This window comes from Myotis lucifugus, unplaced genomic scaffold, assembly GCF_000147115.1.
Source record: "Myotis lucifugus unplaced genomic scaffold, Myoluc2.0 scaffold_15, whole genome shotgun sequence".
NCBI lineage: Eukaryota > Metazoa > Chordata > Mammalia > Chiroptera > Vespertilionidae > Myotis > Myotis lucifugus.
In genome coordinates this window covers 7,878,517-7,906,261 of record NW_005871063.1, presented here as the reverse complement: position 1 = coordinate 7,906,261, position 27,745 = coordinate 7,878,517, and the positions used below count along the sequence as shown (strand labels likewise).

At 41.8% G+C, this 27,745-nt stretch overlaps 2 protein-coding genes across 6 annotated transcripts in view; one reads left to right on the top strand and one right to left on the bottom strand.

Moving 5' to 3' along the window:
• PHF14 (PHD finger protein 14) overlaps positions 1 to 4,301 on the bottom strand; it is a 154,274-nt gene extending 149,973 nt beyond the window's left edge. For 4 of the 5 annotated variants that reach the window (XM_006085019.3, XM_006085018.3, XM_023750760.1 and 1 more), the window contains exons 1-2: positions 3,789 to 3,954; positions 3,230 to 3,340 (exon numbers count right to left, since the gene is read on the bottom strand). In XM_006085019.3, the coding sequence (XP_006085081.1) occupies positions 3,230 to 3,340; position 3,789 (112 nt within the window). In that variant the 5' untranslated portion in view covers positions 3,790 to 3,954. Of the gene's footprint in view, positions 1 to 3,229; positions 3,341 to 3,788 lie in introns of all 5 variants that reach the window. The other variant, XM_006085020.3, reaches the window with a different exon arrangement.
• A 16,130-nt stretch (positions 4,302 to 20,431) lies between these two features.
• On the top strand, positions 20,432 to 26,993 carry NDUFA4 (NDUFA4, mitochondrial complex associated). The gene is made up of 4 exons (XM_006085017.3): positions 20,432 to 20,604; positions 21,563 to 21,651; positions 22,360 to 22,420; positions 26,777 to 26,993. Exons 1-4 carry the CDS (start codon positions 20,563 to 20,565, stop codon positions 26,831 to 26,833), a joined length of 249 nt encoding a protein of 82 aa, XP_006085079.1. The 5' UTR covers positions 20,432 to 20,562; the 3' UTR covers positions 26,834 to 26,993.
• Positions 26,994 to 27,745: the final 752 nt, after the last annotated feature.

The following is a 27,745-nucleotide window of genomic DNA, read 5'->3' as shown; positions in this document are numbered from 1 at the left end:
TGAGATAAAAGGTAATCTATATTCAGTTCATTATTTTGAATGGTAGAGGCTTATAATTATTGTCAATAATCACTGTCAGATAATTTTTGAACAATATTTCTTTTTAGATTTATCATCTGAGAAACACATGAATAAAATTATGTTTATCTGCAGGGGTCTTAAATATAACCTTTGTCTATAGAATTTTCAATATTTATTCTTAGAGCCAAACAGAAATATGAAGTTTTGTAGTCAGAATTCAGATTTCAAAATGAAAATCAGAAGAAACTGATGCAGAGAATCAGATAAAAATTGAGGCAAATCAATCTAAGCATTTTAACATTAAGTTCTAAGAAAGTCAGGAGTCATTCCTAGAAATTGTTTGGAAAGAAATGGTTTTTATTTCTCCACTTTCAGTTTAATCAATTCATAGATAAGGTTGGGATTCCACAAAGTCAGAATGTTTAAAAAGCAGTGATAAGTTTAATGTCTTATTTCCTGTAAGAGTCCAACTATCTCAGACAGAGAAAAGATGCAAATAGGAATCACTGGTAATCTAGAATAAGCCAACATTTCAGCCATGGGAGACACCAATGCTCCTAATCCAAGAGCAGAAAATATCATTCAATTTCTACTGACTATGAACTATTTTAAAGAAAATCATTTTCTACTAACTCTCATTTACAATAACATCAAGAACTACACAGATAAATTTTGACTCTGGGTCACAATTTAATCTCCCCAGAGGTCAAGAAAGTAGGTATTATGTATACAGATTTTTAGTGCTTTTAGAATTTCTTTTAATTATCAGCTAATAAAACTCATCCTACCACTTACCACAAATAATAGATAATTCCCATTAACTCTGATTAAAATTTAACAAGTTCAGGAATCTCTAATTAGCTTGATATCATAAATTATTTTGAGAAAGTAGTTTGTACCATTAAATTGTTTTAAATGTTGTAAAAGAGAAGTGATACCTGTGAATGACTCCATCTTAATAAGCAAAAAGAAAAAAAATTACAAAATCAGAATTTATTGCCAAAAAATAATTATGGAACATTTAAAGAAATTAAGCTTTGGAGTTTTTCCCATAATGGTATTCAAATAAGTAATAATTTCTGAGATCCAACTACTTTAATCACACTTTACAATCTGGACCATAACAAATCAAAATAACATTCGAGTCAAGAATATTCTATCTGCCAAGGTTTCACCAAGAGAACTAAAGTAGATTTGGATTTTACCCCCTTGCCCTTCCTTTTCTTTCCCTTCTTTGGTACCAAGCACCAGTGAATCAACTAAATGGAAGGTAAAAGAGGTGAGAAGGTTAAAAAACAAACAAACAAAAATCAAGATAAACTTAACAACTTTTGATTACTGAGAGTGACCTGATTAGTCAGCACACCATCCAAGTAGTTTTGGTTTAAGATTATATCCTTATCTCTGTTTAGGATCTAAGCAGAGAAAAAGACTAAATTTTGGAATCAAAAGACATGGATGAGAATCCACTATGGCCTGAGTGACCTCATGCAAGTTCTTTAAATTCAGTTCCCCTATTATCAAAAAATATCTCCTTTGCTAAGTTACTTTAAAAATTAAATGAGATTATGGGAACAAAAAGTTCTCAGTAAGTCACAAGTGAATTCTGATTGTTGATGCTATTAAAAGTAATACTAGTAACATAACCTAACTTCATCCCTTCCTTACCATCCCTAGCAGAAAAAAAAAAAAACAGAAAGGAGAAAGACTAAGCATAGAAAATTCTATGGAAGAATACTTAAAATCTCTTAGAGGAATGCGCCCTGGCCAGGTAGCTCAGTTCGTTTCAAGTTCCATCTCTGGTCAGAGCACATACATGAAGCAACCAATGAATGCATAAATAGGTGAAACAACAAATGGATGCTTTTCTTTCTCTTTCTCTCTCTCTCTCTCTCTCTCTCTCTCTCTCTCTCTCTCTCTCTCTCATCAATAAATAAATCTTCGAAGTATTTTTAAAGCCTGTTAAAAGGATGAAACTGTAAGGCAGCAGTTCTCAACCTGTGGGTCGCGACCCCTTTGGGGATCGAACGACCCTTTCACAGGGGTCCCCTAAGACCATCGGAAAACACATATATAATTACATATTGTTTTTGTGATTAATCACTATGCTTTAATTATGTTCAATTTGTAACAATGAAATTGGGGGTCACCACAGCATGAGGAACTGTATTAAAGGGTAGAGGCATTAGGAAGGTTGAGAACCACTGCTGTAAGGGCTTTCATTTCTCTCTTTAAATTTCCACTCAAAAGGGGCAGAATAGCCCTAACCGGTTTGGCTCAGTGGATAGAGCATTGGCTTGTGGAGTGAAGGGTCCAAGATTTGATTCAGGTCAAGGGCATGTAGTTGCGGGCACATCCCCAATAGGGGGTGTGCAGGAGGCAGCTGATTGATGTTTCTCTCTTATCAATGTTTCTAACTCTCTATCCCTCTCCCTTTCTCTCTGTAAAAAATCAGTAAAATATATTTAAAGGGGGTGGGGGGCAGAATAATAAGTAATGTTTATTGTTCACATATTTAAACATAATTTGTATCCATTTCAATTAAGATTTTATATGTATCTTTATATGAGCTACAATGAACAGAACAAAGTCAACCATACTCTTCTATGTTTTCCAATTTTGTACAATGTGAATATATGACCTTTTTAAAAAAGTTTATTTTTTAAATCACAAAACATAGAGCAAGCATGCATGCTTTACATCTCAAGAGATTTTTGAAAGGCCCAACCCACAAGCAAGGTCCAGTGGCTACTATGAAACACAATTTTTTTCTCTGATCAGCTTTAGTAAAACTCCCCTCAGAGGGTGCGCCAAGTGATATGAAAAGAGAAGAACCCTGCTCATGAGCAGTTCATGGCTCACATTACTGTCAGGATATTATTCTACCTCGTGATATCTCTCATTTTCCCCCTCTATCCATCAAATAAGCATAACTATATTTCCAAGTAAAGAATAGAGAAAACGTTTTTGCATCTTTGGAAAAAGTCCTCTGGCAGGTTCATTAAGAATCAACAAAAACGGATAACAATGATCGGACCTAGTGATAGGATCTTAGAGAAATGTGGGAAATCAACTGTACAAAATAAATGAAGTTTATGTGCTTTAACTTTAAATTGGCATTGTAATCAAAACCAATTCTTTAAAAAAAAAAAAAAAGTCTGAAAATAAACCCAACTTCAGAGAGCTGGGAAAGGGGAGAAACATTTACCTGAGGCATCTCCAACTTTAAAATCACTGTCATCTGAACTATCATAATCGAGAGCTTCTAGCAGAGAAGCTGCCAAAGGCTTCACCTGCCTCCTCTTGGAGCTGCGATCCACTGTTAAGGAAAAATAAATAAAATTATAGCGTCATTCAAAACCACACAAAGCACAGGGGAGAGCAGTGGTGCTGTGGGAAGGTGCAGAAGACCTCCTGCTAGGGGTCTTCATCTGACTCAGCTCTGGGCTAAAGGTGTTGGGGAAGGTGGGTGGGAACGCGGGCTGGGAGGGCCGGTCGGTCGGTCGGTCGGTCGGTCGGCGAAGGCGACCTTCCTGCACATCTTGTGATGTTTCCGCGGGTCGGTCGTCACCCCTCATTGAGGCACCGTGACCGTCAACAGAAAGCACACGCCAGGCCCAGGGAAGAAAAGAAGTCGCGATCGCTCCCGCGGACCGCGAGGGGCACGCGTCCACGCAGCGCCCCACCCCCGCCCCGCTGTCCCACCGGCTCTGCCTCCTCCGAGGGCTGAACGGACCTTCCTCCCCGCGGAGGCCTCCGACACTTACTAAGGAATCCGTGCGGCGGTCGTTGGGAGACCTAGGGAGAGGCTGCGGGAGCCCAGGCAGCGCCGAGGTCTGGGGCTGAGACCGCGGGACCCAGTCGGAAGATGCTATTTAAAATCGGCGGTGCCGCCGAGCGGATGGGGCGTCCCAGGTGCAGCCCGGCGGTCCCTTCGCGCACCCCACCCCCTGACCCGCCCCTTAGTCCTCGCGGAACCGGCCCCAGAAGCTCGAGCTTCCCCGGCGCTCCCCGGGCGCGGGCGCCCTCCGGTCCAGGCAGCGCCGCCAACCTGGCAGCCCTGGGGAGTTAACTCCCTCGTTATAACGGTTAGAAAAAAAAAGAAAAAGAAAGAAAAACTTTATTAGCCTGCACCAGAAGCAACAAAAGACCCAGAATTTGCACAGTCCAAGACCGATTGCCTGAGACAATAGGGAAAGCAACGACCCGGATACAGCTCGGAAGACAAGGAAGTAGAAACACACGGCAGAGCAAGCCCTTAATGCAGCAGGAGCCCAGGGCGCCTGCGCCAAACTCGTCCCCGCTCTTCCTCCCCGAGCGGAGCCGATCGGAGCCGAAAGGAGCCGAACAGACCCCGGAGCGGCCGAGCGCAGGGCGGTAGTGTCGGCGAGAACTTAGAACCCGCCCAGATCCTGAGTGGCCCCGCCCACAAACCCCCGAGGCTCCACCTACAGTCCAAATCTGCAGGGACCCATTTTTGTTTCTGGTTTTTCTTTTTTAAGGATTTACTCAATACGATTTCCACACAGGGACGTTTGCTAACTTAAGTTACTGTCAAAAAACAATTCCACTGCTTCTTCCATAAATTGCATCCCTTAAAATACCTTGGAACATGGGGAAATTTTATTTCCTGGAAGCGGGTGATGTGAGAATAGCATTAGATAGACCTTGTTTGCTGCTTTGATAATTACAACTCTAACAGAGGAGAAAGCATTCATTTAATTATATTGACTATTGTTAGAACGATTGTACTTCGGACAGACATCTCTGCATAAATAAAATATACACAGTATTTAATTCTGCTGAGAAAAAGAGATAATAAACCTAGGAGAAATGTTTCCTCTCACAAGTATATTATGCATTAACTTATGATGTATGTCCAATGAATGAAAAAGAGTGCCTTGTATCCAGTTAGAAAATGTATTTATTAAAGTGAAATTTTAATACTAGTAAATTCACTACTAGTATAAAAACATGAGGACAGTATGTACAACCAGACAAGGCAGTCTTCTGTCAATGGATGGTCATTGGTGCCAATTCAATCCCAACAGGAATCCCCAGTTTGGGGTGCAGTGAAGAAAGACATTTTATTCAGTGCAAACAGCTCAATGGTGATACAGCACAGCTGTGAAACAGCCTGATAGTGTACAGCTCAATTACAAAGCAGCACAGCACAGCCGGGAGGCAGCCCCTGGGGCCAGGCCCATCTCTGGCTAGACAGCTCTGCTCCTGGTTTGCTCCTCTCTGCTCCAGTGAGACATCTTCGTGACATCTTTGGTGTTTGAGCTCAGCCAGGGAAACACTGTCTTCAGTCTCCGGTGGAAAGGGAAAGTGCACTTGCTCAGTGAGAGGAGAGCTGCTGACATATAGACAGAAGTCCCCACCCCTGGGACTTTTGCAAATGAGGGCTCCAAATCTTCACAGTTTGATTGGCCCAAAAAAAGCATTGTCCTGATTGGTCAAAATGAAGCTTCTCTGATTGGTCAGTGAAGAATCTGATGGGGGATATAGATGTACAGTTGGATTGGATGTGGAAAGCCTCAGTCCTATTGATTGAAATACTATTTCAGGAACTCCTTTATAAGGGCTGGCTCATATGGCAGGAACAGGAAGCAGGCAGGCAGTTCAGTGCAGGCTTCTCCCTGAAGTGTGGTTTGCATAAGAGGCCCCTATTTAGAAGTGGGCTGCTTGGCTCTGCTTTTAAATTTGAGCCCAGTTCACTACTGGAACCCTTTTCTATGGATATCTTCTTTCTTAGGTGTCTACACCTTCAACAGTTACAAATGCCATGCTTATTTACATACAGGTTAGCTACTTTTAAAAACAATATTAAAATGTTAGAATCCGAGCAGTATTCATACTTTCAAAAATGTTTATATATCAAGGCTAGAAAAATATTTGCATGAAACTGGTACAGTTCATTGGTTTATTCTACAAGTATACATTAATAATGTGGCAGTGTTTGTAACATGGGAAAATACAGTGTTATGAAAGACCGTAAATTAAATATGTAGGAATCTATATATATAAAAGCCTAAGCGACCATTCGACCATTCAACTGTTCAACCAGTAGCTATTCGTGCACTGGTGTGGTCCCTTGGCCTGGCCAGCGGGTATCGGGCCAAAACCAGCAGTCCAACATCCTGAGGGGTCCTGGATTGCGAGAGGGCGCAGGCCAGTCCAAGGGACCCCACCAGTGCATGAATCCGTGCACCAGGCCTCTAGTCAAATAATATAATGCAACAGTGGAGCTTACTTTTAAAGAAACGTGTTTAATGCTTTTTATAAACTGGAATTAAATTATATAACATTAAATTTGAAAAATAGTCCATATTTATGTGGTACAATGTATGGGAGGATTACAGAGAGATTAGACTTTCTGTGAGACAGTTGTCTTTTCTTTTTCCAGAGCTTAGGATAGAGCTGAGGATATAAACCAGTCAATAAACAGTTGCTGTATATTGTGAAAAGGGCTGCCAGAGAGAAAGTACACATGCATACAGGAGAGAAGCACTCAGGGAAGGCTTCCTGGAGAAAGTTCTATTTAGATCCAGACATAAAGTGTCTGAACTTGCCTGGAAAAGAGAAGAAAGGAGACAAAGGTGTTTCAGACCATGGACAGGACATGCGCAAATGCCCAGGTCTAAGACAGCATGACTAGTCAGATTCCTCAAAAGTTGGACTTCCTCTAATGCCCTCAGGACATTGCTCCATAACAGTACTTGTAACAATTATTATTATTTTATCCTTACCCAAGGATATCTGATTGATTTTAGAGAGAGGGGAATGGAGAGGGAAAGGGAGAGAGAGAGAGAGAAACATCCATGTAAGAGAGAAACATTGATTGGTTGCTTCCTGAAACCACCCAGACTGGGGATCATGCCCTGACTGGGAATTGAAACTGCGACCTTCCGGAGCACTGAAGGATGCTCCAACCAACTTAGCCACACCAGCCAGGGCTCTTGGGAGGTAAAGAGATAGGGTGCTTGGGGGAAGTCAAATAAAAGAAATGAAAACAAAAATTGAATTGTCTTACCTGGTTTGAGGGAGAAGATGTAGATCCTGATTAATTTTTTTAAGCATCCAGGAAAGTGCAAATCAGTTTATTGTAAGTGTAAGGATAAATAGATCCAAAGACATTGAAGCATGCAACGGAGTGCGCAGGCCAGGCTGAGGAGCCCCTCTACCCCACCCCCACCCCCCGCACGAATTTTGTGCACTGGGCCTCTAGTAAACCATAAAGGAGAGACTTCTCATGTGCATTCTCCCTATACCACCAACCTTCTTTTCCCACCCACCACAACCATCAGAGCAAGGATATCTATAAACAGAACTTGCATTCATGTCTACCAGGTGAACAGGGCTTCTTATTTAGGCAAGGTATATAAATTCTGGCTACCAATACCACACAATCTATGTATACAGACATATAGGCAACTGAGAATCATTAAATATTTGAGAAAAACTAACAACATGAGAAGAATTAAATTTTTAAAGACCTTTAAAACAATTATATGATTCAGTTATATTAGGTCTCCTATGTACACCATGAGATTTAGAAGGTGAAAGGGAGAGAGAGACCTTCTCCGAGCTTTAGGAGCAGCAAAGAAAGCTGCATTATCTATGAGAATAGAATCTACCTTCTAGTTTCTACCTTAAAAGGTATAAGGTCATGGTGGATGGTGGAGGAGCAGTTCTGGAAAAGGTTAGTAACAATAGCTGCACTCGATTTCTGACTTCTAGATCACAGCTACATTGTATGATCTTGAAGCTGAAAGTCTCATTATAGCCCTGACTTTTACTCCTCCAGCCTTTCAAATGCTCTTGTATGCACCAAAATTTCTTTTCAATATAAACTACCCAGAGGAATTTCTATTTCCTCTATTAAACTATTTTCTGATACAGTATTTGGTACAGAAAGGTGTTCATAAAATAAAACCTCAACGGTAGAAATTTAAGATTTATTGTTTAACTCGGTGTTGGTCAAAAGAGTGATAACTTTATTACCAATGGAAAATAAAATATTGGTAGTTGAAGGCATACGATGGTAAAACATTTATTTATATAGTCACATGTAATCACCTGGAATGAGGTGCCTGTTGAAGGCAAGCCTTTCGTAACAGGTGTTTGATAGAATATTAAGCTGGAAATAAGAAATACTGAGCAGAGCTAGAGCCAGTAGCTAGCCAAACAGCTGTCATTTATGATCCCTAAAGGATATCTTTTGCAGAAAGTTCATGGCTCATTTGATCTCTCACTGTAATTAATATTTTCAGAGATTTTCGAGAGAAAACAATATTTATGAAGTAAGAAAAGGTTGTGCTGAAATTTATGAACTTCATGAGAATCTCAAATGCTCCCGTGGAAAAAAAAAGACAGGGTATCTACAAAGGAAGAGGAATCAGGTTCAAATTAGAATTTCTAACTGAAACTTTGGATGGCTGGGAACTTCAGGCATCTAAACATTATTAAACTAGAGGCCCGGTGCACGAAATTCATGCCATTGACTGGTTTATAGGACCACTGGCTCCTAACTGCTCGCCTGCCTGCCTCATTGCCCCTAACCACTCTGCCTGCCTGCATGATCACCCCTAACTGCTTGAGTGCCTACCTGATCACCCCTAACTGCTCACCTGCCTGCCTCATCACCCCTAACCACCTCTGCCTGCCTGCCTCATTGCCCCTAACCACCTTTGCCTGCCTGCCTCATCACCCCTAACTGCCTCTGCCTCAGCCCCCGCTGCCAGGGCTTCGTCCGGAAGGATGTCCAGAATGATGTCTGGAAGGTTGTTCAGCTGTCCGGTCTAATTAGCATATTACACTTTTATTATTATAGATGTTTTTTTAATAATGGGTTTATTGGTAATCACCATTTTCAAGTTATATAAAATATACTGACTGCAGAATTTTCTTTAAGGATTTAGGCAGTAAGGATCTACTCTAGTGTTATATAAGTAAAAACTTTTCATATATATTACAAAAGAAATACTGAAAAAAATTTTAGTTAACCAATTAAGTTTTTCATAGCTCTATATTGCACAAATGAATATCATGAAAATATTTTGTAATCTGATCTTTGTGCCCTAGCCAGTCAGTCATCTCTTTAGACATAAGAATAACTTTTTTTTAAAAAGTTACTTAGCTTGGGGTGAGTTTTTTTAACAGCTTTATTGAGATTTAATTCACATAACTTAAAACTCACCCTTCCATGTTGTAAAATTTAGTGGTTTTTAGTATATTCATAATTTATACCACTATCACCACTATTTAATTTTAGAACATTATATCACCCCAGAAAGAAACACCATACCCGTTAGCAGTAACTCTTCCTTTTCCCTATTCCTAGCCCCTGGCAATCACTAATCTACTTGCTGTCTCTGTGGATTTGTCTATTCTAGAAGTTCATATAAATGGAATAAAAAATGAGTGGTCTTACGTGTCTGGCTTCTTTATGCTAGTGTAGTGGTTTCATGGTTCATCCACATTGTAATATAGCTTATTATTAAATTAACATTGTACTGTAAAATGTGATCAATATTTGTTCTGCATGAAGAAAAAACAAAAATGACAGGTGAGTACCTCAATATTTTCCATAGTAGCTATTTACTAGACAGCTCTCTTAGACAAGCCAAGGTATTTTATCATGTTTCAGTGCATATGAATGGCAGTCTTAGGGGCTGAGTTTCACAAGGGGCAAGTCCCAAAGAAGCAAAGCAGATGGGTAAAGACAGCATCACTGGAACAATATCATGAAGTTTACAATATTATATGTTAGACAGACACATAAGGTTGGTTAGAGACAGGAGGTTTCATGTCATCAACTCAAAAGGCGAAAAAAGCTTTCAAATAAACAAAAATGCATAAATGATACCTTCTATTCTTTTTAACCCATCAGATCTTTAATGGCAAATCATAAGTAAACTCCCTAACATTGTTCTAAATCTAGATAACTTAGTTTTCAAAAGAAAAATTTTGGTAAATAGAGAAAAGTGAAAAATAAGTAAATGTCTAGATCAAAGGATCATCCAGAAGCAAAGACCCTTATAAATATTATCCATACCAAGACCCCCAACAAGCCTCTCTTAAGCCCCCTCAATTAATACTCCCTTGGTGCCTATAAACATGGTCATTATCCTGAGTATAACACTATTTTATATAATTTTATATAAATGGGCTTTATACAGTATGTGTTGTTTTGTTTCTGGTTTCTTTGATTAATCTTTTCTTCTGAGGATCATCTATGCCATTGTGTGTAGTAGTAGTTCATTTGCATTATGGAAGCACATGCTTGAATGTACCACAATTTATTTACTCATTTACCCTTGATCAACATTTTGGCTCTTTTTCTATCTTGTGCTTCAAAATTCTTCCAACCTCTACCCATTGCCCAATTCCAAAGACATCTTCCCATTTTTAGGTATTTGTTATAGCAGTACCTCACTTCTTGTACCAAAATCTGTATTAGATTTCAAGGACTGCCACAAAAAATTACTACATATTGGGTGGCTTAAAACAATAGGAATTTATTTCCTCACAGTTCTGGAGGTCAGAAATGTGAAATCAAGGTATCAACAGGGCACACTTCCTCCAAAGGCTCTATGGAGAATCTTTCCCTGCCTCTTCCAGTTCCTAGTGACTCCTGGTGTTCCTGGACTTTTGGTAGCTTAACCCCTTGAATGCCAGCCAATATCCTAGGAACCATGCTAAAATCGCCAAGGCATTTTTGCTGATTTTACAGCAGTTAGGAAAAGAATTATGAATCGCAAGGAAATGAAGTTACATATTCAAAAACTTAAGGAAACCTTTACTACATTGACATATTTAGCAATGTCATCATCACTAATAAAAGCAGACTTAGAACTGGACGCCATTTCGAAGCTTTGATAGCGCTCCCAGCACTTTTGGCGAAAGACAGGAGGAGCTCAATCGCGCTCCCCGGCACTCTAGGGGTTAATTCCAATCTCTGGGTCCTTTACATGACCTTCTTCCTGTGTGTTTGTCTTTGTGTCTGCTCCTCTTCTTATAAGGATACCAGTCATTGAATTTAGAGTAATGTCACCCTAATCCAGTATGATATTATCTTAACCAATTACCTCTGCAAAGACCCTACTTCCAAATAAATTCAAATTCTGAGGTTCCAGGTGTTCATGAATTTTTCAGGGGACACTGTTCTACCCACTATATTCTTCAATGTCTTGAAACAGAAAAACATAGTCTGCATTGTCTAAGTAATCTAGAGTGCCAGTCTTGGAGTGAAAGTCTGTGAACAGTTTTAAAATCAAGTAATTTTAAATCAAATATTTTACTAGAGCTCCACAGTTTGAGGGATCTGATATTTATTTGATAAACTGCTCTCATTAGTCTGGTTGGGATTAAAGAAAACATGAGTGGACTATTCATGTCGTTTAATTACGAGGTTAATACTCACTTTTTAATGTGAATTTGGAAAACTCCTTTTTTCAATGTTATGGGACAAATTTAATAGCATCAGAATTATCTATACCTTGAAGCCTTGATAGATGTTATGAATTGAAAGTTTTTATTCTGCAAAAATTCATACATTGATGCCCTCACCCCCAATGTGATAGTATTTGGGTGTGGAGCCTTTCAGAGGTAATTAGGTTTAGATGAACACATGAGGGTGGAGCCCCTATTATTGGATTAGTGTCCTTATGAGTGGAAGAGAGAAAACAATGTGAGGACAGTGACAAGGCTTTCATCTGCAATCCAAGAAGAAGGTTATCATCAGGAACCAAATCTGAGGGCACCTTGATCTTGGTCTGGTGAATGCTTTTGTATCTACACCTGTTATTAGAGACCATCAAAAGTAGTTTGCTTTCTGTTGACTAGTTACATACTTTGACTGTCATACCTGGGATACATTAACTCTGGAGCCCTCCTACAGGGTCCTTGATAATCTCTTAATTCCACAGAAAATCATGATAGTCAGTTACATTGATAGTATCATGTTGATTAGACCTAGTAAGAAAGAAGTAACCAGTACTCTTGACATATTGGTAAGATAATTGTAGGCCAACTAAATCTAATAAAAAGATCAGGTTTCTGTGGCCTCAGTGATATTTCTAGGATTCCAGTGATCTGGGACATCTACACTAATAAAAGACAAAGATGCTAATTGACCATACCTTTGCTACGCCCCCAAGCAACACCCACCAGCCAATCTGAGCGACTATATGCAAATTAACCCAACCAAGATGGCGGCCGGCAGCCACGGAGCTGGAGCAAGCAGGAGGCTTGGTTGCCCCGGTGATGGAGGAAGCCAAGCTTCCCGCCTTCCCTGAGCCGGCTGTGGCCTCCGCTCACGGCAACAAAGTTTCAATTATAGAAGATAAATAAATCCCAGATACCTGCTTCCAGCCAGCCTCCACTGGGAGCTTGGGTGGCTGGGGGCCGTGGCCAACCTGCAAACAGCCATCAGCCCCTCAACCAGAATGGCCACACCTTCATGGGGTGAGGTCCCCACTGGGGGGCTTGGCCAGCCTGAAAATGGCCCTCAGCCCCCTCACCCAGGCTGGCCAGGCACCCCAGTGGGGACCCCCACACTGAAGGGGCTGTGGCCAGCCTGCAAACAGCCATCAGCCCCTCACTCAGGCTGGCCAGGCACTCCTATATAATAAAAGGGTAATATGCAAATTGACCCTAACAGCAGAAAGACTGGGAATGACTGGTCACTATGACACACACTGACCACCAGGGGGCAGATGCTCAATGCAGGAGCTGCCCCCTGGTGGTCAGTGCACTCCCACAGGGGGAGCTCTGCTCAGCCACAAGCCAGGCTGACAGCTGCCAGTACAGCGGTGGTGGTGGGAGCCTCTCCCGCCTCCTCAGCAGCACTAAGGATGTCCCCCGCTGGCAAGTGGACATCCCCCGAGGGCTCCCGGGCTGCCAGAGGGATGTCTGACTGCCAGCTTAGGCCCAATCCCCCAGGGAGCGGGTCTAAGCCAGTAGGTGGTCATCCCCTGGGGGATCCCAGACTGCGAGAGGGCACAGGCCGGGCTGAGGGACCCCACTGAGTGCACAAATTTTTGTGCACCAGGCCTCTAGTCTATATATATAAAACCCTAATATGCAAATAGACCAAACAGCAGAACAACTGAACAACTGGTTGCTATGATATGCGCTGACCACCAGGGGGCACATGGGGAACATGGCGGGTGTCGGCTGTGGTGGGATTGTGGAGCAGGTGAGCGGGGGCACCAGACCAAGGTGGAGCGCCAGTCACTGTCATTGGAGCGAGCCTCTGGTGGTTACTGAAAATTTTTTGCTCCCGCATGCCACAGTCTCACCCAGCACTTACACCTGCTGCCTGCGCCGGCCCCACTTGCATCCACTGCCAGTGCCAGAGTTGCTGCTTGCACCTGCTGCGGGCACCCAGTGCCGGTCCCAATTGCCTGGCCACAATGAGGGCTTCTCCACCTCCTCCTGCTCCTGAGGGGGAATCAGGGCAGCAGCTGCCACTTGCACCCGCTGCTGGCACCAGCCCCAATCGCTCCACACTGTCAGCAGGTGTGATCAGGGCCGGCGCCATCAGTGAGTGGGAGTGGTGGTGGTGGGAGCAGGGCTGCGGCAGACAGGGAACCAGGCACCGTGGTGGGAGGGGCCGAGCGGGGGCGCAGAGGATGGACCGAGACCTGCCCCTTTGCCCACCGCAGCCTCTTGGCCCACAGTTCCTTTTCAAGGTGCACGAATTCATGCACTGGGCCCCTACTGTCAAGATAACCCTTATCACAAAGGTTGGTAATACTACGTGGGCATCTGAATTTGGGAGACATTTACCACATCTGGTTGTGCTACTCTGACTTATTTACTGAACAAAATGAAAAGATGCTAGTTTGGGGCAGGGCCCTATAACCAGTCTGGGATGCCAAGCAAACTGCTCTTCAACTGAGGTATATAATCTAGCAGGTCTGTTAGTGCTTGAAGCAGATTATCATGCTACCTGAGTTATCTATCATGAACTGGATCACATCTGACAAAGTCATAAGATTGAATATGCACAGCAGCAGTCCAAAACCAAATGGAAACCAGGTGGGTTTTAACAGGTCTTGAAGGCATAGGTAAGCTGCATGAGTAAGTGTCACAGATGCCCATGTTCTTTGCCTCCTTCCCTCTCAACCTGCACCTATAGTTATATGGAGCATTCCCTATGACCAGTTAACTGATGAAGAAATATTTGAGCCTGGTTTACAGATGGCTCTGTATGAAATGCTGTCAATGTGCCAAATTAGACAACTGTAGTACTATAGTCTCACTCTGGATTGACCCTGAAGTACAGTAGTGAAAGATAATATAGGAGTGGCTCTTCTTACTATTTTCCCTGGTGATATGCTAATGAAATTTTGATTTACCATGTCCTGATGGTGTCTTTGCTGGTCTAGAAGTCTGTTTCCAGGGAAGAATGCTTCTATCAGAAGATAGGGCAATGGTTCCATCACACTCGAAGCTGAGCCTGCTGGCTGGTCACTTGGACTCCTCATGTCAATCTATCAAGAGGGGTTATCCTAGTAGCTTGTGTGATTGATTGTTTGATTTTGATTACAAAGTGAAAATTGGGACACTAAAACTCAATGAGGGTAAAGAGGAATATGTCTGGAATGCATGAGATTCCTTGGGGTGCCCCTTTATATTCCTGTTCTTGCCAAATTACTCCTTTAGTTTCTATATTCCTAGATTATATTCCATGTCTAATTCTGTGAAAAACAGCTCTCATGTCTTCTGCAGGACACCCATGTCATTGAATTTGAGAGTATGGAGGCAACAGGAGATCCAGTGGGGTCTTCCTTTCCTCATGGATTCCACCTATTCTCAGAAGTTCTAATGTGTCTTTGCTTCTGCACTTCATGTCCCACTTCCCTTCCCAACTGCCTCGCTGCTGACATCAGACTGCAATAAGAAACACTGCTCTGCGATTGCATAAGGTCAATTCTTTATAATAAATCCTTTATTATATGAACCTTGAGTGATATATCTTCCTACATTTCTGACTTATTCTAACTTGTCTGTTCTGACTCCTCCTTGCTGGCCTGGTCCTCATTTTGTTCATGTTTTCTAGGTTTTAACATTAATTCTCTTCTCTCTCTTTACACTTTTCTGTTTAGACATTCTTTCTAGACAAGCTCACCAATATGCCTTTTCTTTTTAAATTGTACCCCAGATCAAACTTAACTCTTGAGTGATATTTTCTGCCAGTACTCAGCATATTTCTAATTGGATATTTCATAGGTATCCTAGACTCAAAATTCCAAAAATAAATTCATGTTCTGATCTTGGTATGGGCACTATACACCCAGTAGGTAACCTAAGCTATATATCAGTGTCTATTTAGCACTTATCATAAAGCTTTGTAATTATACCCTCAGGCCCTCTAGACTACAAGGTGTTAAAGAAAGACACTGGTATGTTATTCTTCTTATCCTAAGCACTCAGTATGCCGAACAATACATAGTAGGCACTTAATACATGTTTAATAAATGAAAACATCAATAAACAAACAAATGACTGAATGGATGGATTTATAGAAAAGATAGAAATTGCAGAGAGATAGTAAACAACAATATAGAAGAGTAATAGAGCAGTTCTAAAAAAGCTATAACCTGACAATTTAGGTACCCCTCTCTCTCTCTCTCTCTCTCTCTCTCTCTCTCTCTCTCTCTCTCTATATATATATATATATATATATATATATATATATAACCTTAATATACAAATAGACTGAATGGCAGAACAACCGAACAACAGGTCACATGATGTGCACTGACCACCAGGGTGCACTCACAGAACATGGTGGGTGTCGGCAGCAGGCAGCAAAGCATGGAACATGGCTGGCATTGGCCCTGGCGGGATGGTGGAGCAGGTGAGTGGGGGTGCCAGACCAAGGTGTGGCACTGGTCGCTGTCATCGGGGCAAGACTCTGGTGGTTACTGAAAATTCTTTGCTCCCGCATGCTGCGGTCCCACCGGGCACTCACACCTGCTGCCAGCGCTGGCCCCTGATCACTTGGCACCATCAGCAGGTGCGAGTGGCGGCTGCTAGCCCAGATCGCCCCTGAGGGCTTCTCCACCTCCCCCTGCTCCTGAGGGGCAATCAGGGCAGCAGCTGCCGCTTTTACCCGCTGACAGCACTGGCCCTGTTTGCACCCACTGCTGGTGCCAGTCAGCGGGGTTGAGCACGGCTGGCACTGTCAGCGTGTGGGAGAAGTGGTGGCGGGAGCGGAGCTGCTGGCAAGCAGGGGATTGGGGTCGCAGGGGGAAGGGCCAGGCTGGGGTGCAAAGGATGGGCCAAGACCCGCCCCTCTGCCCACCGCAGCCTCGTGGCCTGTAGTTCCTTTCAAGGAGCACGAATTTGTGCACTGGGGCTTTAGTATGGTATAATAGTTTATAAACTGCAAATAGAGTTATCCTAAAATATTATTTTTAACTCTAAGATTCTATTTAAAATTGATAGAGTTTCTTTACTTTTTAGTATTCATTGAATTTTGCACATAAAGTGCTTCAAGTATTTAATTTAAAATGATGAGATTTAAAAAGCTTTGAGATTTATAATCGTGGAAGTAAACTTTCACAGACCAAATATGTTTTCATTTTTCCAATAGAAATTTTGTAATTAAATACAGTTTATGCTAAGTAACTATGATACTAATGGAGGAACATATTTATTTTTAGATTAAGGATAGCTGCAGAATCTTTATTAACAAGTGAAGGTATAATTTGTATTTGTATGATCAGAAAAACAACTCCAGTTATCAATTTACCTGCTAGAAAAATAATTAAATGCCTAAATGCAAATAGAGTAAAAAATATAAGATTCTGCCTTTAATTTGCATTAATATAATTGTACTCCATGGCTCACTTATCAAATTATTTCTCTCCAAAGAAGCTATTTCTTTACTGTCACACATTAATAACAGCACATAATCACTATACCTTCCAGAAATTTCTAGGCTTTAATATTCAGAGAAATTATGTAAGAGAAATTTTTTTTTTGGGGGGGGGGAGTCCTATTGATATACTGCGTAGATTTTTTTAGAGCTATTCACTGTACAACATTTAATTTGGACAACTAATATTTATACTTTCTTTTTATATTTTAAAATTGTCCACAAAATTAAATCAAGCAAAAGAATAAGAACTCCAGAGAGCACAAGTCTCAGAGTGGGATGATAAAAAACAGCTCCAATTCATTTATTAAGATATTAGACCATGCTTGGGTACAAAACTTTTTATGAGTCTTCACTGCCTAAAGAATAGTTCTAAATCTAAAATTCTTTAAAGTCAAATTCAATAAAAAAAAATTTAAGAAAAAACCCCACTGTCACCCCAATAAATGTATTAAAAATAAAAATAAAATTCTTTAAAATCTGGGTTAATCTTTCCCAGTTCATTTCTTATAACACCTTCCTATTCAACATAAGCTCTTACCACATTAACCTCATCTCAGTTCTTTCTACACATTATGTACTTATACTAGGAACTTTCATTTCTTCTGCTTTATTCAGGGTATTTCATCTTTATGGAGTGCAAATTTCCCTCTTTTTTGGCCTGATCATTCCGCAAAGATCATAGTCTTCCTTAAGTTCTTCGTATGCTCCACAGTCTTTCTCTCTCTCTCTCTTCTCTCTCTCTCTCTCTCTCTCTCTCTCTCTCTCTCTCTCTCTCTCTCTCTCTCTCTCTTCTTTCTTTCATCAGTATTCTTACTTTTGTACCCTTATTGCCCAAATCAAGTCATCTGTCTAAGCTTGATATAAACAAGGAGGTACAAATTTAGTCTTCTCTCAATTAGGATGTTAACTATTTATAAACAAAAAGACAATCTACCACAGTCTGCTCTTGCTGATGGCACTCATTCCAATCTTTCTCCCTCCTGTGTCAAAATACACTCCCCCTCCTCACCAAGGGAGATAACGGAAAAGTCTTGCATTAGCATTATCGCCAGCTCAGGGCCTCTGATCTCTGAGCCAGGCTGCAGTCTCTGTGTTTGTTCTGGGGGTGCTTCCTCTTGATCTGGACAGTTATGAAGTAACAAAAGCAAGTGTTTTGCCCTCAGAACGTCCAAAATGCAACGGTGGAACAGGGATTGGAAAACCACAACGAATGGTCCTGCTCACAAGGAAGAAGACTGGGAGGCACACCCTGGCCCTGAAATCTTGCGGGGCAGACGTTGCCGCTGACTGGCCGTGTGGAGCACGCCCCGATGAGGCCCCGATTTTGCCATCTGGGGATTTGCTCTAGTCCACTCTGCCCTGGGGCTCCTGCCCGCCCTCTGGGAGGTGTCGTCTTAGGTCCACTAAAGAGGATATTACAGCACAGGACTTCCGTGGGCGATGCGCACACCTCTCCCCCGGAGTCTCCTCTCCAGGAGGTTGAGGAGTCCGCAGGCCTTCACACATCCCCTGAGGTCAGAGACTCTTCATTCCAAGGCTGATGCTTCTTTTAGCAGGAACTCCACTTCTCTTCTATTTGATTCCAGGAAACTCCGTCCATCGAAGGCCATACTCACAGTTCTTGTTGGAGATACCAGTACCTCTTTCTTCCTCTAGATTTAATGTCAGCCACTTTGATCCGATCAGGCATTGGTGAGAGAGCTGCACCTTTATCTATTCGACTCTCAAGTTGTTCAGTTGAGAGAATTTACGGAGACACCTTCACTTACTGACGTGTTTCAACCAAGGTGTGATGGCTACATTCTTGAGTGGGCCATGGCCCTTGAATTGACCTTTTTGGCCAAACACCTTCTCACTTTTTTATTTTATTTTTTAAAATATATTTTATTGATTTTTTACAGAGAGGTAGGAAGAGGGATAGAGAGTTAGAAACATCGATGAGAGAGAAACATCGACCAGCTGCCTCCTGCACGCTCCCCACCGGGGATGTGCCTGCAACCAAGGTACATGCCCTTGACCAGAATCGAACCGGGACCCTTCAGTCCGCAGGCGGAGGCTCTATCCACTGAGCCAAACCGGTTAGGGCCACCTTCTCACTTTCATCCTACCCAGCTGGAGATGAGAATCCACCCTCCCAGGAGGCAAGTCTTCTCTTCGAATGACTAGGTGCTCTGCTCCCTGTCAGTACAGCTGGCAAACGGGTCATTATTGAGTCCATCCCTTTTCGCAACTATTGCGAATAACCGGCAGGTGCTGCCACCATGCCCCTGCCCGCCCTTTCACTGGAGCTGCCACTTCACCAGGAACACTGGCTGCAATGGGCCTTCCAACATGGAGCTACAACTTCCCTCCGCTCGTCAACAGTCCTCTCCAGACTCAGACCCTTATCCCCTATGACCTCTGTTCTGCACACCTGCACCCCCGGTTTTCAGGGTTTCCAGGCGGTTAACATCTCCTCCTCCGTCAGGTCTAACGTTACTTCTTTGGAGGAACCTTTTCCGACTCTTCTCGCACCCAATTACTTGTGCGATCGTTTCCTTACTGATTTACTTCCGATGATCCCTAGCGTCCCTAAAATCTGACCCATGGAAGGCTTTTGGGTTAAAAAATAGAGAGATAGCCCTAGCCGGTTTGTCTCAGTGGATGGAGCGTCGGCCTGCGGACTCAAGGGTCCCAGGTTCGATTCCGGACAAGGACATGTGCCTTGGTTGCGGGCACATCCCCAGTAGGGAGTGTGCAGGAGGCAGCTGATCGATGTTTCTAACTCTCTATCTCTCTCCCTTCCTCTCTGTAAAAAATTAATAAAATATATTAAAAAATAGATAAATGAAATTGTACTGGGACAGTGGAAAAGATGTGTAAGGCACGACCATTGAAAACACATTGGAAGAAGACAATTTGGGGTCCAGGGAGAGGGCAATGTGCCAAGGTCTGTGGTGTTGGCCGTGAATTGAGGTCCCGGACCTGAGGGCGTAGAGCTCACACTGACAGACTATGGCTCTCCACGGCGTTTAACCTCTGCCCGAAACGGACAGGAAGCAGCTGCAGTCTTCTTAAACCGCAGTCCGCGACCTCAGCCGCCAGAGACGCGACCCGCCCTGCAGGCGCCCGGCGCCCAGCTGCTGCAGGCGCCTTCCGGGTCCCTCTGCGGCGGTCACGGACTCCCGGCGCGCGCCCGGCACGCGCGTCCCGGCGCCTCGTGCGAGGACCCCGGGGGGCGGGCGCCGTGCGAATGACCCGGCGGGCTGGGCGCAGCGAAGGCCCGTCCGCCCGCCGCCTCCGTCGCTGAACGCGTGGCCTCCTGAGAAAGCGCCTGTCTAGTCGATACAAGTGTTCCATTTTTGACGGGAAACAATTACCCTTCGGGAACATACATTGCCCAGGAATAAAAATGCTTCCCTTGGAGTGGGCGCTGAAGGTCTGGTCAGTTTGGAGCAGCCGCGTGAGGCGCTGGGGGAGGCAGGCACTGTCATGGACAGCCGCATCCGGGCCTCCTGCCGCAGGGTGCCCTCCGAGCCAGGGGTCCTTCAGGTAGGAGGTCCTGGGTGACTTTGGGCGTCCGCTCTTCCTCGGCGCACTGAGTACCTGCTGCCGCCGCTGCGTTTTTGTTTTTCTCTGCTCCCCTGCCCTCTGCCGCGACCATGCTCCGCCAGATCCTCAGCCAGGCCAAGAAGCATCCCAGCGTAAGTCCGCGACCCCTCCCTAGGGGCCTGTCCGGGGTGGGGCTGCGGCTGCCCCAGGCCCCGGGCAGCTTCCTCCTTGACAGCCACCTTCGCTCCCTGAGGCTGGCCCTGGCCTCGCTTTGCCCTGTCCTGCTGGTCACTCCAGGCCCTTGGACGCTGACCTTCCACGCTGTGCATTGTGGGTTTTTGGGGGGCTGGCGGGCTGAAGGTGACGGAGACGCCGGGGGGAAGTGAACTGGGGAGTGCTGGAAGGAGCTGGCGGCCCCGCCTTCGTGCAGGTCGCTCGGACTAAGGGATGGTTGTGCGCTGTGTGGAGTACGGACCAGGGAAGCTTAGGGGACCCACTGTTTTGTGCTGTTTGTTAAGGATATTGCACACGCTGCGTTGCGTCCCCAGGCCTTGTGGCAAATGTGAGGGCCTAGGACCTTGGCATCCTCCGTTTGTCTTGACGCCGTGACGTTTTGGGGAGTTGGATAACGCAGAGTTTAATTGCAATTAAATTATTTTGAATCTCATTCCCCACCCCCCACGCACACACTTCCACGTACTGTGGCTTAAAGACTCAATCACGCAGCCTTTAGTCGTTATCCCAAATGCAGTTGGTAGCAGCGTGTTTTCAGAGGCCATGCCTGTGCCTAAAACTAACGTTTGTCTCGGTGTGTTGCTGTCTGCTCATTCAGGCTGTTCAGTGTGTTTTTCATAACGGATATATCGAGGCAAGCTTAAGTAATTTGTCAAGAGCTTGTTTTCCAAGCTGGGAAATAAAAGGAGCCGGACATTTATTAGGAATGATGCATAAAAAGGTGAAGTAGACCACATATTTTTAAAGACAGAATTGAAAAGCAGCCATTTGAAATGTGGGAATCACCGTGTAGAAACCACTGTGGCCTTTCCATTCTCCGTGCCGAGGTGTTTGAGGATGACTGTTGATTCTTGCCTGTCTTGTGTTTGATTCTAGTTGATCCCCCTCTTCGTGTTTATCGGAGCCGGGGGGACTGGAGCGGCGCTCTACGTCACACGCCTGGCGCTGTTCAACCCCGATGTCTGGTAGGTACTGAAACACGTTTGGGGCTTCGATGGTTTATTCACCTGGTGTAGGAGCCGCGGTCTTTCTGGGGAGGCAGCATCAAGTAATAGGAAGAACCTGAGTTTTGTAGTCACACAGTAAGTTCAGATCCCGGTTCTGCAGTCGTCATTTTCTTGCTTCATGCGATCATCTAAATTTCTCTGAGTCTCATTTTCTCTTTGGTAGAGGAGAACTGCTAACACCTATCTTGTAATGTTGTAAAGATTGAGATCATTGTTTCTGTGCGATACTTAATCAGGGTTGCTGGGACATGTAAATGCTTTTTGCCTGCTTTCCCACAATAACGTGTTTTTTTGTTGTTGTTGTTGCTGGCTTGTTGAAGTTGGAAAACAACAGGCAAGGAAAAAAGATCAATTCATTGTTATCTTATGCATTTTTCTCTATAACACTTCATTGATGAAATAGAAAACAGCCAAGTATAAAGTTTCCTGTGCCCAGGGATAGGGGCAAGACAACTGGCCCAAGAGGCTCTGTGTTTACCTTATATCTAATTGATAATATGGATTGTTTATTATAGATGCAATCACCATTTCAACTTTATAATGAAAACAACACCATACTTCACCTAGTAATAAATGAGATCTATTCAAAACATTAGATTTTAAAAAAGTAGGAAACCATTTTAAGTAGTTTCTATTGCTATAACAATTATAATGTCTTATTTTTAGTTGGGACAAAAAGAATAACCCAGAACCCTGGAACAAAGTGGCTCCCAATGAGCAATACAAGGTAAGCTACAACATTGTTTCAGAATTGCTGGAAAGTGTGTTTTAATAAATTTTCTCGTAGAGTAGTTGTTTTTGAAATTGAATGTACAACCAAAATTTAATTATAAAGCACTTTGAAGAGCTGCTAGATTTTCTGTGTAATTAAAATGGTATATTTTTCTAATAAGTATTTTTTGCTAAGGATTTTATTCACAGACTGGACTCTGGATGTGAAATTAAAATAATGTCTCAAGTCTACTGACTTGATGAAGAAAGAAGCGATAGTATAGCTCCTGGTTACCATTTTCATATATCTTCGTCTAGTGTAGTTTTTCTCAAGCTTCAGTGTACATAGGTACCATCTGGAGAATTTGTGAAAACAAATTCTTTAGCTCCACCCCCAGAGATTCTGATGCAGCTGCTCTGGTGTGGTGAAGGAGAATATTCATTTCTAACAAGGTTTCTGGTGATGCTGACACTGCTGATCCATGAACCACGCTTTGAGTAGCACTAATCTAGTGGATATTTTCATTAGCTGTTCTTCCTTGTTGGTGTGGTAGAAATATTTCATGTGAAGATGAATAGGAACAAATGGAAGTCAGTTGAAACTGAAATTTTACCATGAACTTTCTAGATAAACTTAACATTTTTTTCTGAAGAGTGGTCCAAAGAATGATTTCATGGACCGAGACCATTTACTTATTTTTTTGAGATATAATTGACATATAATATTGTGTAAGTTCGTATGTGTTGATTTGATGCATTGATATATTGCAATATGATTACTACAGTAGCATTAACTAACACTTTTATGACATCACGTAATTATCATTTCTTTTGTGTTGAGAACAATTAAGATCTAGTTTCTTAGCAACTTTGAAATTTATAATACAGTTGACTGTAATCACTATGTTGAGCCTTAGGTCTCCAGAACTTACTTATCTACTAGTTTCAAGTTTATACCCTTAAACATCTTCCAGTTCTTCCACATTTTAGAGACCACCATTCTACTCTGTTTTTATTTGTTCAGTTTTTTAGATTTCACATGTAAGTGATATCATATAGTGTTTGTCTTTCTCTGACTTCTCTCACTTATTATAATGCCCTCAGGGTCCATACGTCCTTGCAAATATGAGACCGTTTATTGATTTCCCAAACATAACCTTCCTATGTGTAAAGTTTTTGTATATAAAAACAAACCCTTGCATTGTCAAAATAACAAAACGAAAAGCCCAGCAGCTTTATTAGGGTATATTTTACACACCATACAATTTACTTGTTTAAAGTATATAACTCATCCATGCACTTTCTGCTATACCCGACTGCTTCATCAAAAGAGAAATAGCAGTTTGCTTAAGTATTTTCAAGAAGAGGTACTCTGACCAGTGTGTGTCTAAAACCCCTTAGGAGATAAACCTCCATAATGGAGGGGGATACTATCATTATTGATAGCAGCAACCTTTAAGCTAATTATCACCCTTTGCTGATTCTAAGCTTTGCACTTAGCCTTCAGATTATAATTTGGCTTCCAAATCTCTAAAAAGATCTCCCTACAAGGAACAAATAAGAATGCATCGGTGGAGCTGAAGTGAGCCATCTGATCTGTGTGTTAAATTTTGCCTCAATAAAATGATAAACAGGCATCATAATTTATTTTTCTCTCTTACAAATTTGTTTAAATTAAGTCTATTCTAGGGAAAATTGTGTCACACTCAATAAAGTTTAAAAAAGAAAACAAAAAAACACAGGTTTTGATCCTTCCACCAAAGGATATATTGGAGTCTCTGGGTATGTGTAGTTCATAAAGCTCCCCAGGTGATTCTGATAATGAAGCAGTTACTAATGCTCTGGGACACGATAACATGTGCCAGGATGAGGCCATGTACATTTGGAAATGGAATGTTGCTACAACAGAAATCCAATGTGTGTAGCATGGAATGGGCTGTGAGTGGCTGTGACACTGATATTAGAAACTGGGAAGATGAATCATATAATGGCAAAATATTTGGTAAAGTGTCACCTGCTGTACTTGGAAGGTGGACCACGTACCTGAAGAGCTGCTATAGAAAGAGATTTTGGAAAACAGGATGTTAGTGGGCTATTACTGCTAGCTATATTTGCCAAGAGATAAGCAGGTAGAAGAATAGGATGATTTGCAAGAATAAATAAAAAGGGACCAGTCCAGAAACTAGTGAGCCTAGAGTGAACAAAGCCTACTACTGTTTCTAAACCCAAACAGTGAGGTAGACTGGATGATTCTGTCACTCACTGCCCTTCACCTAAGAGAATTTGGTTTTCTGGTGCACCTACATTAGGGTTGGCAACATGGCTTGCTCTGGCAAATCATAAGAGGGGCAATGTAATATCTGCCACTTCTGAACCAGTGTGTGGTTGCTCCCATTATTGTTTCCCATTTATCATGAAACCACAATTGACAGCTAAGGATTACTAGGATTTGAATGAGGAGAACATTGGAGCAGTCAGTTTGTAAGTGACATGTAATGTGAGGGGTTTAAATTAAACCATTATTGTTATAAGCCACAGGTTATTTGTTCCACTTTACAATCTAGCGAAAGCTAACTAATACAAACCAGAGAAGGTACTAAAATGGGATTTAAGCATCACAGGCCCAGCAACACTTCTCAATTGAATAAAACAGCCAAAACCAAGATCAGAATATGCTGTGCCTTCCCAACTGTTCCAAAGACCTTCAAGGTAGCCACTATTAAACTGAGAAAAAGAATGGCGACATGGAAGCTGAAAAATAAAGCAGATTTGAAAATTTCTTCCAACAAAATTTTGATCCTGGCACATGGAACCAAATAGAAGCCAATGCATTAGAAGCCTGCTTAGTTTTGAGAAAATTGGCAACAATTCCATGAACTTCCCACTCTGCATGGGTGTGAGGGCTTGATCCTGCTTATTCAGTGTTTAGCAACTTGGTCTTCAATTTGCTTTTTAATGAAGTAAGAATGTGTATGGTTGTGATAATTAACTAATATAAATAAAGCATTCTGCCTACAGTGCCTGGTTTCTATTAGAAGAGCCCAACAAAAGTTTATTTTCTTCTTAATATATAACCTACAGTTCCTTTTATAAATGATCCTGTAATATTTTGTTAGGGATAGCACAGCTTTGTTTAACTCATTATTTTGGTTCAATTGCTTCATAAGAGAATATGTCAAAACAAAGAAAACTTTTTAGGGCTCATTCACACTTTTCTGTTTATGAAAGTCTATATATCTAAGGTTAAGTTTTACTACCTGGGATTTTTTTTTTTTTTAAGAAGTCAAGAATATTTCAGTTAGATTAAAAAAAGTTAGGGTATGTTTGGAGAAATAAAGCAAAGAGCTTGAAGAAATAATGGATACGGATTTATGAGCTTCTTGCTTAAAATCCCTGAAGAACATATTAATGATTCTGTAATTTTGGTTTTTCTGGAGTTTATGTAGTCTTCAAGTAATTATAGCACAACTCTTAAGTGTTTTTGGCATAAGAATGAGTAAACTCAAGATTATAGCCTTATTTGGGCTTACTCAGTGTGGAGCAGTTTATAACATGAACCATTAAAAAGAAGTTATTGAGAGTTAGAGGCGGTTGTTTTTTTTAAGCAGTCATAGTAAGATTTCTAAAATCAATTGAATATAATTACAAAATTTCCAAATATACAATATTATTTAAATACAGTATTATTTAAAAGCAAAAACACAGTACTATTTAAAAGCTTTTGTACCAGAGGTGGTCAGGGGTCAGTTTGATATTGATGCAGTCTGGGTTAGGAAAGTAATAGAAAAAAAGCCATCAAGGCAAATCATTTTCTGTTTAAAAAGTTATGTAAACCATACAACAAAACATTACCATATTACTAGCTTATCTTGGTTGCTATAAATCTCTCCTATCTAACCAAAGTAGGGATGATAATGCTTAGTATCCCTCTGTTGGAGATTCATCTGTATACTTAGTGGATATGGAAGTAAAAATTTAAGAATTGGAAATATGTATCATAAGGAATTCTTACCCCTAGGAAACAATTTCTTAATGGGTTCTGACTGACAGATTATACTAATACTTCTCTTCTGTGGTAGACTGAATATTTTGACCTTACAAAATCATTATTAAAGAATTGGAGTTTTAGTGTCTTTGAATGACTTTCACATTGTTAAAGGCCTAGGGAGGCAGGTAGAGGGGTCAGTGGGGGAAAAAAAAGGGGGACATCTGTAATACTTTCAACAATAAAGATAAATTTAAAAACATGCTTAAGAAAAAAATCATGTCTGTTATCTTTACTATCGAAAGCTGAATAAGAATAATTCTAAAACTTCTGTACCATCTCTGTGTATTTGATAGATTATGTAAAATACCTTTTTTCTTTTTCAAGTTCTACGCAGTGAATGTAGATTACAGCAAACTGAAGAAAGAAGGTCCAGACTTCTAAATGAAATGTTTCACTATAAAGCTGCTTAAAATGAAGGTCTTCCAGAAGCAATCCGCACAATTTTCCACTTAACCAGGAAATATTTCCCCTTCAAGTGCACGAAATCATGTTGGTGTATTGTGTTGGGGTTTACACTGATCAATAAATATTTGAAACTTGATAAGTCTCACTATTTTGTTGTTACTCTTCACCCAAGGATATTTTTTCCATTGGTTTTTAGAGAGTGGAAAGGAAGGGGTAGAGACAGAGAAACATCGATGGGAGAGAAACACATCAATTGGTTACCTCCTACACACATCCTGATTGGGGCAGAGGATCAAGTCCACAACCATGGTACTTGCCCTTGACGAATCGAATCCACGACCCTTTAGTTCATGAGCCAGTGCTCTAATCACTGAGCAACCTGCTAGGGCTGTCTCACTAATGCTGAAAATGTTCTCTGAATTTTATAACTAGAGTATGGGAAATATTAGAATTGAAGGAATTTCTTGAGTTTATATATATGTGTATAATTTAAAAATAAGACTTTAAGTTGATCAATAAAACATTTTTATTTTGTGTATAGGCCTTAACTTCACTAGAGCATAATAACTGCAATTGGAAGTTATACAAAGACAGATTGAGAAGAATATTTAAGCTTCTTTGGCAAAATGGGAACTTCTGGATATCTGTTACTGGCTGATATCGAAGCTGTGCAATTATGTTTTTTAACCATGGCATTCTCTGCTGAAGATTTTCAAGGTTATCAGTCACTGGTCTAGCTGGGGATTTTAGTTGGATCTGAGTCTATCACTACTAACCATGGAGCTAGTGGCCAAGAACAGATCTTGGGAATTTCTGCTGACTCTTGGCAGGTTTTTAAAAGCCAGGAAGTGTATTAGTAATTTTCAGGTGGGGAAAATGTGAGTTATC